Source organism: Camelus bactrianus, chromosome 35 (assembly GCF_048773025.1).
Source record: "Camelus bactrianus isolate YW-2024 breed Bactrian camel chromosome 35, ASM4877302v1, whole genome shotgun sequence".
NCBI lineage: Eukaryota > Metazoa > Chordata > Mammalia > Artiodactyla > Camelidae > Camelus > Camelus bactrianus.
In genome coordinates this window covers 10,892,072-10,904,808 of record NC_133573.1, presented here as the reverse complement: position 1 = coordinate 10,904,808, position 12,737 = coordinate 10,892,072, and the positions used below count along the sequence as shown (strand labels likewise).

General features: G+C 54.6%; 1 protein-coding gene across 23 annotated transcripts in view; it reads left to right on the top strand.

Moving 5' to 3' along the window:
- The window catches only part of LOC105072482 (partitioning defective 3 homolog), a 536,087-nt gene that overhangs the window by 64,742 nt on the left and 458,608 nt on the right, over positions 1 to 12,737 (top strand). Inside the window, exon 1 of one of the 23 annotated variants that reach the window (XM_074358252.1) lies at positions 8,441 to 8,467. The exons of the other annotated variants lie outside the window; for them this stretch is intronic. Within the exon in view, the coding sequence (XP_074214353.1) occupies positions 8,453 to 8,467 (15 nt within the window). The 5' untranslated portion in view covers positions 8,441 to 8,452. Of the gene's footprint in view, positions 1 to 8,440; positions 8,468 to 12,737 lie in introns of those variants that run through there. 23 annotated transcript variants of the gene reach the window in all.

Genomic DNA, 12,737 nt, shown 5'->3' with positions numbered 1-12,737 from the left:
CCGCTTTGCCTGTTCTCTGGGTCCCCGTAGGCACATGAGCGCGGGGCTCCTGCCCACAGCGTTCAGGCCTGGCTTCTCCGAAGGTGGGCGTCCCTCATGCTGTGTGATGTGGGAGTTGGAGGGCTGGTGTTTGCGGCCCCAGGGGTGGGGGTCCTTAGACCTCAGCTGCCCCTTGGTAACTGCGGAGAGGGAAGCGGCTGGCACTCCCACCTGCCTGAGCGGGGACCAGCGCCGGTTCCCAGTCCGCAGGGACGTGTGGACGTGGCCAGCCCGCTGGGGCCCAGGGTGCTGGGAGCAGGAGCACCCCCCCCCCCAACACCGGGCCTGGGTTCAGATGTGGTGCCGGCCTTCCCTGAGCGTCTGAGGGAGAATAGCTTTTGTTTCAGGAAACCACTGACTCCTGGCTACGAAAGACTCCTGGCTATGAAAATCGTTACAGCTGAGAGCTTTAGGAAGTTACATTGCATCTGGCTCGGAGAAGGTTGACCATCGATGGTTAAATTTAGGCAGAAATCCACAAGGTGCGAATTGATCATCAATACGGACCCTTGGAGCTGGGACCAAATCTCAGTCGGGGAATTTATGCTTAGACACCACGTGTAGCTGCTGCGTGGCCGAGAGCAGGGCTTGTAAACCACGCGCCTGCTCACCGTAATGGGAGAGTCCGCCCATGCCACGCAGACGCCGCTCCTGGGGGTCGTTCAGGCACGTGGCCATCGCAGGAGGTGGGCGGGCACTGGCTTCTCTCGTCTGGCCTGGGCTGGGTGGTGGGTAGCTGGTTAAAGACGCTCCTCACGTGTTTCTGGTGGAGTCAGTTCTGAGAACCACTGCGTACACCCTGTCTCCCTGTTGAGGGAGAGTGACACTAGGCACTGTGCCCCCAGTGTGCGGCACCAGCCTGCGCTGTTGATGAAAGGACTTTTTGGAAGATCCTGCCCCTAATAATAGTAAGTAACCAACTGAGCAGTGACTAAATGCCGTGAGCTGCTTCAACTGCTTTAAAGATTCCGACTCCTTTAGTCTGTTAAACTAGTCTGTGTTTGGGGACTCTTGTCACCTGCGTTTCTCAGGAGGGGACTGAGGCAGGGGGAGAGGCTCAGGACTCGGCTCCAGCGAGGCGCAGGGCTCCCGCTGCTCCTGCTGTGCGGGCCAGCACGACAGAAGCCCCTCGGCTGGTGACCTGATGGACGGCGCTGGCATTGCTCTTGCCCAGGCACTTGCTCCATGCACGGCTGTCCCTTGAACCACGGCATCCGGACCCCGGTGTGATGTGGGGGGGGACGCCCGCCCGCCACAGGGCTGCCTGATCCTGGTGCCTCCTCGCTCCGACCCCTGGTGCTTCTCAGGATGGATAACGTGGCGAAGAGGTGAAGGGAGAAACGAAAGTGTCTCGTGGTTTGTGTCCAGGTCAGCTGAGATGTGTTTTCACTTAGTATTTCCTGTGGCTCTGTGTGCTGTGTTTACTGTGATGGTCACCAAATTATTTTAAATGGTTTATTGACATTAGGATTAGAGCAGTTTATTATATCCAGTTTAGTTATTTTACAAGCAAATTTAGAAATGTACTAATACACTTGGAAACATTTTACTTGCAAATATAGAAATGTGTAAGCTTAAAAAACACTGCTCCTGTTAGAGATTTGAAGAGGGTAACCATCACCATTGCTCTGTTCCCGGGGGCGACTTGTGTGGGTTTCAGCGTGGGCCTGATCTGGGAGGAGGTTTTAAATTGCGTGGCCTCAGAGACAAATGCAGCTTCCAAACGCACTGTGTTGGGTTTTAAAAATTTTTTTTTTGCCTCCTTATAAAGTTCTATGTAGGAAAATATTCTGAACAGTATAGGATTCATTTTGCAACATCCACAGACTTCCTGTTCACTTTCTGATGAGCACACAGTTTTTTCTGATTTCTGACCGTGTTCTGGATGAAAAGCTGCAGTTACTACACGCGCTTTGCCTCGATGGGGATGAGCTCCCTCCCACACCCGCCGCGGGGATGGGACCTCTGCTTGTGGGTGTCCTCTGCTGGCGGCTCTCGGTCCCCACGGCGGTCCCAGAGCCACTGCCCTGAGTCAGGGAAGCTGGACTGGACCCAGCATAGAGGTCCCCGGTCCCGACGCCCCGCTGCGGGCCCCGCCCTGTGCCTGGAGCCAGCCTCCCGCATCCCTGTGGGGTCACCGTACCCGCCGGGCCTCGGTGCCTCTGCTGTGCCGTCGGGATGCTGACGGGAGTGTATCCGAAACACAGTGTACTAGGGGAACACACAGTGTGCGGTGCTGGGTCTCCCACCCCAGCCCCTGGCCGGAGCGAGCTGTGAGATGGGGAGTTTAAGTGGTTTCTTGACATGATACAGCTGCGATCAGTTCCTCTGCTCTGACTGATACCTGATGCACTTTGGTTTTTAAAGGATTGTGTGAAATAGTGATCTGAGTGGAAAAAAGTAGAGAGATCAGAGGTGGGGAGTCAGGCACCACACTCCTTTAAGGGGGAAACACTGCAGAGAGTCGTAGTGGGCACAAGGCTTTGCTGGTGTGTGTGCGTGTGGCTTCAGCTGTCCTTGACGGCTTCTCCTCGAGGTTTTGTTGGTACGTGTGAGTGGGGGCACCCTCTGCCCTTCGGTCCATACATGCATTTGGCGGGGGGAGCACTGGACTAGCACACCCTGCTCTTGGCTGTGCTTCGTAAAGGCGCTTCTTTTTCGGAAGAAGGTTTTAAACATGCTTTGCGACATCCCAAATGCAGAGGCAAACAGTGTGACGCTAGACGTTTTTGAGGTTGAAGCCTTAAGCCTGTGTCCCGACGGGGTTGGGGTTGGGGGACCATGGGGGTGGCCCGTTGAATCCCACGTGTGAGGCCCCCGCTCCCCCTGGCGATGAGCAGTCCCTCCCAGTCCTGACCCCTCCGTGGATGTGTCCTGTGACCACGGTCGACAGTGACCCTGTGCAGAAGCACTGAGCCAGTTTACTCTTGGAACTGGGGTAGTTGTTACAAAACAAACTGTAACTTGTTTTCTGTGGAGGTGATGTCACTGGAAAGTCCAAGGGTGAATAACAGGGTGGCTGCGCATGAAACCTTACTTATTACCATTTGGAAAATAAAGCCAGTGTTTTTCTAGCATTAGAGTTGATACGTTTGCAATCTAATAGACGCTTAATTGAAGGTGTTGGTGGAACCTCAGTACACATCTTTTTCATCTCACTCAGGTTGGTGGTGATACAAATGCCCATTTATTTTTTCTATCAGATACGGAATCAACCTGCTTGTTAGGTCTCTCACTTTCTTCTTTAATCTCGTCCTAAGTGGCAGAAGCGTGGCTCCTGACAGCTCCTGGAGACGCCGGTCCAGCAGTGTCTGCGACGTGGGGTGTGGAACCACAGTGCCCGGCTCCCTGCTGTCCCTGCGCGAGTGGGGCCTGTCACCTCCCCGGCCCTCGTGCACACCGGGCACTCTCAGGGAGGCCCCCACAGCCCCTCTTCCCATCCAGCCCAGTGTGTCCGCACCAGCGGCGGTGAGGGTCTGGGGGAGGGGTCGGCTCCCTCGCTGCCCTGCCCTGCGGTCCCCAGGGGCCTCCATCACTTTCCTCCTTTCACGTGCTTTGCACTTGGCTCTTCCCACACTTGTTTGACTCTTTCCAAAGACATTGTGGAGATACAGGACAGAAAGAAACGTGGTCTGGAGATGAGAGTTCTGTTGCCTTTAGAACGCAGTCCCCTCTGCTCTGGGGCTGCCTTCTGGTCGCCGCTGGGCTTTGTGCAGGAAGAGGGGACGTTGCTCAGGAGTTAGACGCCCCACGTCAGGTCTGCTTCAGTGTCACGTCCCTGTCCTGAAGCCTTGTCGCGGGTGCCGGAGTGTCTGGTGTGGACTGAGGAGCAGCGAGTCGCCCTCCGCAGGGTGGGCCCTTTGCCTTCCTGGTGTGAGGCAGGTCACAGTTGTGTCAGATGCCCTCCAGGTTTTAGTTCAGAACGCGTGACTTCTCATTAAATGAGACGGACATCCTTCGGGACAAGTTATTCTATGTAAATGGTGATGGATCTCCTCCCTAAATGACTTGGAACATATGTAGGACTTCAGTGGTATGTATTTGTGTATCTATGGGTTTTATTTTAGGTGAGTCAAGAATTCTTGACAGGGTACAAAACGGAATCTTTCTGTCAGAAGAAAAAAGACAGGTGAGTGTCAGTAACCCACGGGCTTTTCAGATTCGCCTGTGAAGAAACTGCTTCCTAACACACTCTGCACCATGAACTGAAATTTTGGTTCTAATCCTTTTATTTTTTTTTTAAAAACTAAATCTTTTTTGGGAGGAGGTAATTAGGTTTTTATTTATTTAAATGGAGGGACTGGGGATTGAACCCAGGACCTCCTGCACGCTAAGCATGCGCTCTGCCCCTGAGCTGTACCCTCCCCCTTCCAACCCTCTTGGTTGTGGGTCCATCCAAAACAGAGACAGGTTTTTGCGGGAGTGTCATCTGACTGGGGACGGGCCCACACAGAAGCTTTGCACCAGAGCAAGTGCACACGTAGGCCAGACGGTGTCGCAGACTCAGCACGGGCTCCCGTGTCGCAGCTCAGGTACTTGGATGTGCCGACTTTATGCTAATTCAGCCCAGTGTGTGGTGTTGGCTGCTTGGTGGTGCTGCGCCCGGGCCGTGGCTCCGTGGCGGGGAGGCCGGCAGGGCTGTGCTGGCCACACGTAGAGCCTGGCAGGTGCCTTGAAGAGCGGCTGTTTCTCTTGCGCTCACAGGGGCACATGTCAGACGGGTTTTCTGTTTTCCTGGTGGAGCCTCATTGACCCGCCGTGAGGTCCTTTGACAAACAGGAAGAGCCCGCGTGTGCCCGGAGGGGAGGCTTGAAGGAACCCTTGACGCTGCACAATCTGAGGGCTGGAGTTTGACCCGGATGGGATTTAACCTCAAACAGAGGTGGGATGAGGGGAGCGCGTGGCCCCAAGACAGTCACTCAGTCTTGAAAATTTTGGAATTCTGAAAAGTTGTTCTGGGGTCTTTTGAAGTGCTTGTCAGATCTCAGCTTGTGGGTGGAATTTGCTGCCACTGTTGGCGACGTTACCTTGTTTTACCAGTTGCTGAGCGCAGACATGAGGCTTGAGATGACACTGGAGCTAGGACTCAACTCGGGGTTTGGAAGCCGCCCCTCGGCCCGGCCCCAGCGGGGCCTCGAGCGCGCAGCTAGGCTGTGCTCAGCTCACCGCGGTCCCGGGAGGGAGGACGCGTCACATCCGCCTCTGTCCTTAAGTCCCCGATTGAGGTCAAAACGTTCCTTCATGAGGTGCTGTCTTCGGTGTTCTCTGAGCTTAGTTTCGGTCACCAGGCGTTACTAGCGAGCTTCCCGCACCTGTGCTGGCCCTGCGGCGTTGACCCTGAAGTCTCGGAGGGCAGGGTCTTACACAGACCGGCTCTGCCCCCTTCATTCTGAGATGCGAGCGCTGCTCTCTGTCCGCGCGGGAAGGCCTGCGCTGCCTGGTCGTGTGTCGCTGTGGCTGGTAAACGTGTGCAAAGTGTCGAGTGTCTCAGTCATCTGGAGCCTCCCAGTGCACGTCTCCCGCGTCCTCGACGGCTCCTGCTGGTGAACCCCCGGGAGTCTGGACGGTCCTTGCTCCCGGACTTCGGGGGACGAGGAGCGGGGGGTCTGACACCACTCCAGGGCTCTGGGTGAGGAGAGCCGCTCTGGTGGGTGGGCCTGTGGAGCGCTGCGCTGTGCTTCTGCAGACACGAGTGTGTGTCATAGAGCATGTGGGGGGAGGTTCGGGAGGCGTAGCTTTGTCTTTCAAGCTGTTTCCAAGGTCAGATCTGGTGTTTGTGGAAATGCTTGTCTCCTTTTTGCCTGGAGCGGGTTGAGTTTTCGTGGCCGTGAGCATCTATGAACCTTAGAGATGACCCCCCTCATTTGCACACTCGAGGCCTCGGCGCCGTATTGGGAAACGCCCGCAGTCCCCTCCCTGCCCCTTTCTGTGGGGTGGACAGGGCGCCCACTTGGAGCCGCTGTCACCAGAGCCGCGCTCTCGTCCCGCTGCTCTGTCCGCGCGTCCTCAGAGCCTCACCAGCCAGCCTGGCTGCTGCCTGCTGCCCCTCACCCGCCCGGGGGCGTAGAGTCACACGTGTGCTTCTTGGTAGCTGGTCCATTTCGCGTTTTAATTACGGGCTTGTGTAAGGAGGTTTTGCCCGGGTTCCGGCGCAGCAAAGTTGTTTCTTTGCTTCTGTGCAGGATTTTTATTGGAAACTTCACTTCCAGGTTTGCTGCGGAGGGAGATGGTCCAGACGGGTGGGGTCTCTGCTGGCTGCTCTGTCTTCGTGCTTCGCGTGTGCTGCTTAGTGGCTTTCTTTTTTCCTGAGGTGCTGTGTCCCATGGTTTCCCAGAAGCAATGGACTGAAGGCACAGTGACCTGAATTTCAGATGCCTTGTCAGGGAAGCTTGGTAAGGGTGGTGCACCAGCCGTGGGTGGAAGGGACTAAGATGCCGCACAGTGGGACCTGCACTGGCCGCTTGGCGTGTTTCAGGGAGTACCTTGGAGCGCCCTTCCTTCCAAATTCCCCCATTTGAAATGTATTTGAAGTTCAACAGATGGGCCCAGGTAAGGTCTTGAGTCACATAAGGGATTTTCAGGAGAAATCTAAGTGCCAACAAGCTTTGAGACACACGGGTTAGTAAGGGGTTGCAGGCTGAGCTTGGCCTCGATGCCTGGCAGCACGCATTGGTGAGCTGGGAGTGTGGGGCTGTGTTGGAGAGAGAGCCCTGCGGGTACGTGAGCGGGGCTGGAGGCTGCGGGGGAGGGGCCCTGCCCGTGGTCAGCGTCCACTGTGCAGCAGGTGCCCCACGCGGGTGGGGGTGACCGGGTAGGGTCCATGGCTCGTTATGGCCACCCCGCACAGCAGTGCGTCCTCACAACGTAGGAGCCGTGGGGAGACAGACGGGCAGCAGGTAAACTAGGGCTGCAGACCCTGTTGTGAAGAGGTGGGTGGTGGCAGGAATTGAAATTTGGGTCCGTTTTCCAGGGTGACACACAAGCCAGAGAAGGGCACGCAGCAGGGAGACCCCCTGGACTGACTGGCTGGACTTGAGGTGTGTGGCGCCTTTGTGCCCTTTGTCTGTCGCTGCCACTCCCTTCCTCCTGAAAACCTCCCCCAAAGCTGACGTGTGTCCCAGAGAGAGATGTCCTGGTGATAAGATGAGGCTGGCCTTGGACACGTCCTGTGAAGATACCATCAGGGCTCCCTCCCTGGTCCGGTTCGGGTTCTGGGAGGCGGAGGGAGTCCCGCCTCTGGCACCAGCTGTCCTGAGAGACACACAGGGCAGAACCTCCGCCTCCTGGGTGCCTGTGGTCTGGGCCGCGCTCCGAGGCCACACTTGTGATGCTGTGTTGCTGTGGGGCTCCGAGCCGGACCCCACGCCATGGGGGCGGCCCTGGATGTGGGCCTGGGGGCCGCAGGGGGCAGCTGCAGAGCCATTTGCCCAGGCTTCTGAAGAGGAGATCCGAGGTAGGTGCAAGTTCTCTGCCAAAACCCACCGTCTCCTGTGGCCTCTTCTGCGTTAGTTTTGGGGGCGTTTCTTCTGATTCGGGGATGCTTGGCATCGCCAGGTGTAAGGAACTGAGGGGTTTTACGCAATTTGAGGTACTTTCTTGAAGAAAAATGGGGAGGTGGTGTTTGGATTAAGTGACACGTTGTGGGGAGGTGGAGAGCTGCTTTGGGGTCAAGGTTTGTTGGTTTGGTTGAGAATTCTGAGCTGTTTAGAGTTTATCATATCTCAGGGAGGTTTTGTCTCCAGGTCAGAGAAACTCCTTTGGGTCTGAGTCAGCCTGTCTTGTTTGCTGGTTGGAGAGTAAATAGGGGAGGGCAGGGCTTTTTATTTTTGTTTTTTTTGTTTTGTTTTTTGGGTGATGCTGGATGAGAACCTTAAGGGCCTCTCAGGTTGGTTATTTCTTCTGTAAACACCAGGAAAACGGCCCGCATTTCAGCCAGCTCTGAGAGCGCCCCACGGTGTGGTCCTCGCTGTCTGAACGGCGGGCGGGGGGTGGGGGCTGCGAGGCCGCAGGGCGGGTCTGGGCCGCGAGGCGCCGAGGCCCTGTTCACTGGCTGTGAGCTGCTTTCCTGCCGCTCCAGGCCCAGCACTGCCGGGTGCATCTCAACCAGGCTCTTCCTCGGTCCCTGTGCTTTGAGGGGTGACGTGGTGCACAGCACTGCCTCCTCGTAGCGAAGTTAGTCACGTTTCCAGCTGGTGGCTGGTATGTTTTCATCATTTTTAAAATCATTTTAAGCAAAAAGATAAACAGAAAGTGCCCTATCTTGATCCCTTTTTCCTTCCACATTTGTCCCCCTGACAAATCTCTTTGATTCTCCTGCAAGAGGCAGAGAGTCAGACACGAGCACCATGGCTTTAGACGTTGGAGTGAAGCTGAGCTCACACCGCCTCCCTCCTCAGTGGCAGCTGCGGGTGCGATGATGTCGGACCAGGTGGGTGGCCTGCCTCTGGTCCCTCCCTCTGCCCGGGAGCCAGGCGGGCACTGGCCATGATGTGAGTGCCAGGGCGGGGCTGATAGGCTCGTCCTGTTCTGGGGACCCAGGCTCCCCCACCCCGCCCCCATCCCTTCTCCCATCACGGTGGTCCTGGCCTCCCTGAGACCAGAGAGGGCGGGGCCCTGGGGGGGCTGAGCTGAGCTGCCGCCTGGCCCCCCCTCCCGGTTGTTGGCAGGTCCATCCAGGCATCAGGTCGCTTCTGTCTGGGTCTCCAGGCCGAGGTGCTGGGGACTCGGCTCTGTGAGCGACAATGAAGGTGTTTATGCTGGAACTTGGGCTCCTGCCGTGGGAGGGGAGCACCTGAAGGTCTCCCCGCAGGTCTCCGGCGTCTGGAGTGTCCGTCCGTCCGCATTGTCTCCTGAGCTGGTTCCGGAGTTGGGTGGGGGTGAGGGGCACGGGGCCTGCGTGCCCCCGAGTTTCTTTCTGTTCGCAGCGAGGAGAGTGCCACTGTTGCTTCTAGTGTCTGAGGAAGTTGGGTTTCAATTGTTTTCCTTGCCCCGTAGGGTTATGACTTTTATTATGTATGTTTTACGCCTTGTTTATGCAACAACTGGGCGCTTTGTTCTTTGTTTATGCTAAAAAAGCAGGAGAGGGTCCCTGCCTTGGGGGGCACTGATCTAGAGAGGAGCAGAGCAGGGCGGGTGTGCAGGGAGCTGGGCTTCTAAGTGAAGGAGGTGGTCGGGGAGAGCGCCTCGGGGCTGGAGTGCGCTTCACCGAGGCAGCGGTTTGGGTCGAGGCTGGGAAGCGGCAGGTGGGGGGAAGTTGAGCTGTGGGGGGAGGTGTCCAGGTGCGTGGGCAGGGGTGACAGTGTCTGCTGAGCACCTGTGCTGGGCGTGGGGTCTCGGGAGAGCTGAGGGCCTGCGATGGGACCTGGGGAGATCTGGGGCAGCAGGCTTGGAGGGAGTGTGGGTGCTCGGCCCGGGGTGCTGAGTTCTGACGTTTGGGAGGTAGTGAGTCACTGGAAATGACTCATCGCGGGACAGAGACGAATGTTCACTGACGGTGGAGGTGGCAGCAGGGCTGAGAGGCCGGGGGTCTGGAGGCAGTGGGATGAGTCAGAAGGTGGTTGCGTTACTGAGAACACGAGAAAGAGGAAGGGAAAGGAGGAGACGTGGTCACGGTTATGTAAGGGGACAGAATTGTGAAGCTGCACATACGTGTTCATTATGGAAAACCAGCAGGTGTAGCGAGGCCTCCGCGTGCGTGCAGTGGTTCTGGCTCTTGTCTGTGGCTCCTTCTGCCTGGCACTGTCTTCCGACTCTGGGCAAGACGACACTCCATGGTATTCTGTGCACAGTCCTTGAGTTGCTGTATAATGTTTCCCTGATTGGATGGACTCAGGCAACTCCTAATTGTTGGACACATAGCCGGTTTCTTGTTCTGTATTATTGTTTATTGAAACATCTGATTGAATGTGTACATCATGACCATGTAACTGCGCAGGTAAAGTCCTGGGTTAGTGGGCGTGTTCAGTTTTAAGGATTCTGACGCATGGTACCCGGTTCTCCTTCCCGGCACCCCCACTCCCATCAGGATACACAGGACTCGGAGCTGCATGTGAAGACGCCGGCCCCCTTCCTCTAGTGAACCCTGGGTCACTGAGGTTGTTTAAAATTGATCTTTTCCCCAATTTGTCTTGAAAACCTCAAAGTACAGCTGTGTCAGCTGACCTCTTGTTGGATTTAGGGAGTGGGAGGTGGGAGGCCCACGGCAGGAGGCCCTGGAGTAGCTCCCCCTACCCTCTGCTTCGGGCTGTGTCTCTGCTGAGGCGAAGTCTCTGTCCAGGTTCCAGCTCCTGCCCAGAGGCGTCCCCCCGGCTCCTGCCAGCTGCCTCCGGTCACTTCTGCGGCCTTCGGGGTGTCAGCTTCCTGCCTGGCTCCGCTCACCTGTGAGGTGTCCCCAGCCACCTCCATCCTGGCTGGGAGTCCCACCTCTTACAGCTTTGTCACCAGTTTGCCTGTTTAAAGCACATGCACACACACACGTATGCACATGCTCGCACGCGCACGCACACACACACACACACACACACACACACACACACACACACACACACACACACTATTTTAAAGTAAAAAGCAGATGCCGTGACAGTGTCTGCCTACCTCAGCCCACATCGTCTAAGAATGAGGGCATTCTCTTACGTGTCCACAAGGCTGGTATCAGACTGAGGAAAACTAAGGGTGATTTTCTAGTATCATCTAACACTGAGTCCGTGTGAAGTTCCCCCAGCTGTGTCCGCGATGTCTATAACAGTGGGTTTTTTGTTTTTTGTTTTTGTTTTTTTTTTGACCACAAGAAGGATTCAGTGACGCCTCTACCATGAATCAGGTCTCTTAGATCAGAACGGTCCCCAGTTTTTCAAAATGACAGACTTTTAACATTTTCTCTTGAAAAGTTTCTAAACTGCTGAAGGGTAGGCTGAACCCTTTACCCAGAGTGACCAATTTTCAATGTTTTGGGGCTTTGGCCTTCTTCCTGTCTGTGTGCACGTAAATCTACCTTAGCAACAGCATTGATTGTTTTCTGAGCAGAACCATTTGAGACCAAACCGCAGATATGATGACTAACCCCTGAATAATTCACACATCGCCTAAACACAGCACTGTTTTATGTAATTCCTGTGCATGGATCCCGTCCCGCCCAGGGGTTTTCCGGTTATCAGCTCCGTCACATCATGTGACAGATTCTTCAGTTGTCCCAGTGCTGGGCTTTTTCGTAAAGTTTTTCTCCCGTTGCTGGATTCGCTCTGGGCTCATACGCTGCCCCCAGAGGTTAGACAGCATGGATTTTTTTTTTTTTTTTTGAAGAGAGATCAGTGCATTTGTGTTGTTAAAAGTCTCACCTTCTGGATTTGTCTGGTTGTTACCTTTGGTGCCACGGGGCTCGTTCTGCACCCCCTCCATCTCCTGGAACGAGGTTAGGTTTGTGGATTGATTAGGTTCAGTCAGAGGAGGATGGTGCTGTCAGGAGTGAAGATAAGACGTTGGTTTTAGGGGGAAGATAACGGATATAAGCTTAATATGTTTGAATTAATATAGGACCTGATAAAAAATATTGTTCTGTTATCAGTTATTCCCAGATGGACGTCCTTTCATTCATTTTGTTAACATTTCCTGGCAAGCGGTAGAACAACCTTCCTGGGGTATCGGGCGGCTTCCAGCGTCACGGGCTGCGTGAGGGCCGCTGTCTGAGATGCGAGTGCCGGGAGGGCTCAGGTCTGGAGACGTGCTGTCTGTCCTTCTCTGCAGAGAGCTTAGAGGTGAAGCGACTCTGAGAGATTTTGTCTCTGACCCTGTCTGTGGAATTTGTCTTTATGGTTATCACAGGAGTGTCAAACATCTGTTTTTAAGATGTAGAAGCGAATGTCTGTTTGAGTTAAGACATGTTCGTGAAGGCGTTAATCCATAGATTTATGAGCTAGAACATAGCACGTAACAACACATGGAAGGAACACAAAGCGTTTTAGCCTTGAGGCATCTGGGTTCGGCAGGCCCGTGATAGACCCCGAGACTGGGTTTCTGACCAGTTGCGAGGCTGATCTCAGGTGGGCTCCCGCTCGGAGAACCATCACTTCAGTTCGTGAGGTTAGGACTGTCATGGAATACTCGGGTGAGTGGTTTGTCAGGCTTGATTTTTAAGTAGTCAGAACCTTTTTATTAAAATAAGTACTTTATGCACATCCCCATTATGCAAAGTATAAGTAATGACGCTGTTGGGAAGAGGCTGGGAGAAGACGGGCGCCTGTGATGCTGGCTGAGACCACCGTGGGCGCCAGAGGGGCCACAGTGAACCCTGGGGCGCGTCCTGGCTGATAGTGTTTGTCGGTGGTGACTTCCCGTCAGCACCTTACGCTCAGAGCCTCAGTTTTCTCATCTGTTCAGGGAAGAGAGACTTCAGGGACATAACTGGGTTCCTTTAATTGAGATTAAATTTTTGTAAATTTGCATGTGAATTACTACTGTTTGTCATTACTGTATTTTGATTTATATTCCTTCTTCCATTTTTGAGTTTTTTTTTTGGCCTATAGATCTATTTGCCCAATGTTTAAGAAACCTTTAAATGCGGAAGATAAACAAGTGAAAGGATGATAGAAGTACTTACCCCTTATACGTACTGGCACTTCTGTCATTAACAGTAATATTATCTTACTTTTGTTTAAAAGCCTGGAATTACTAGATTAAACAAATAGATTGAGTATTTATAT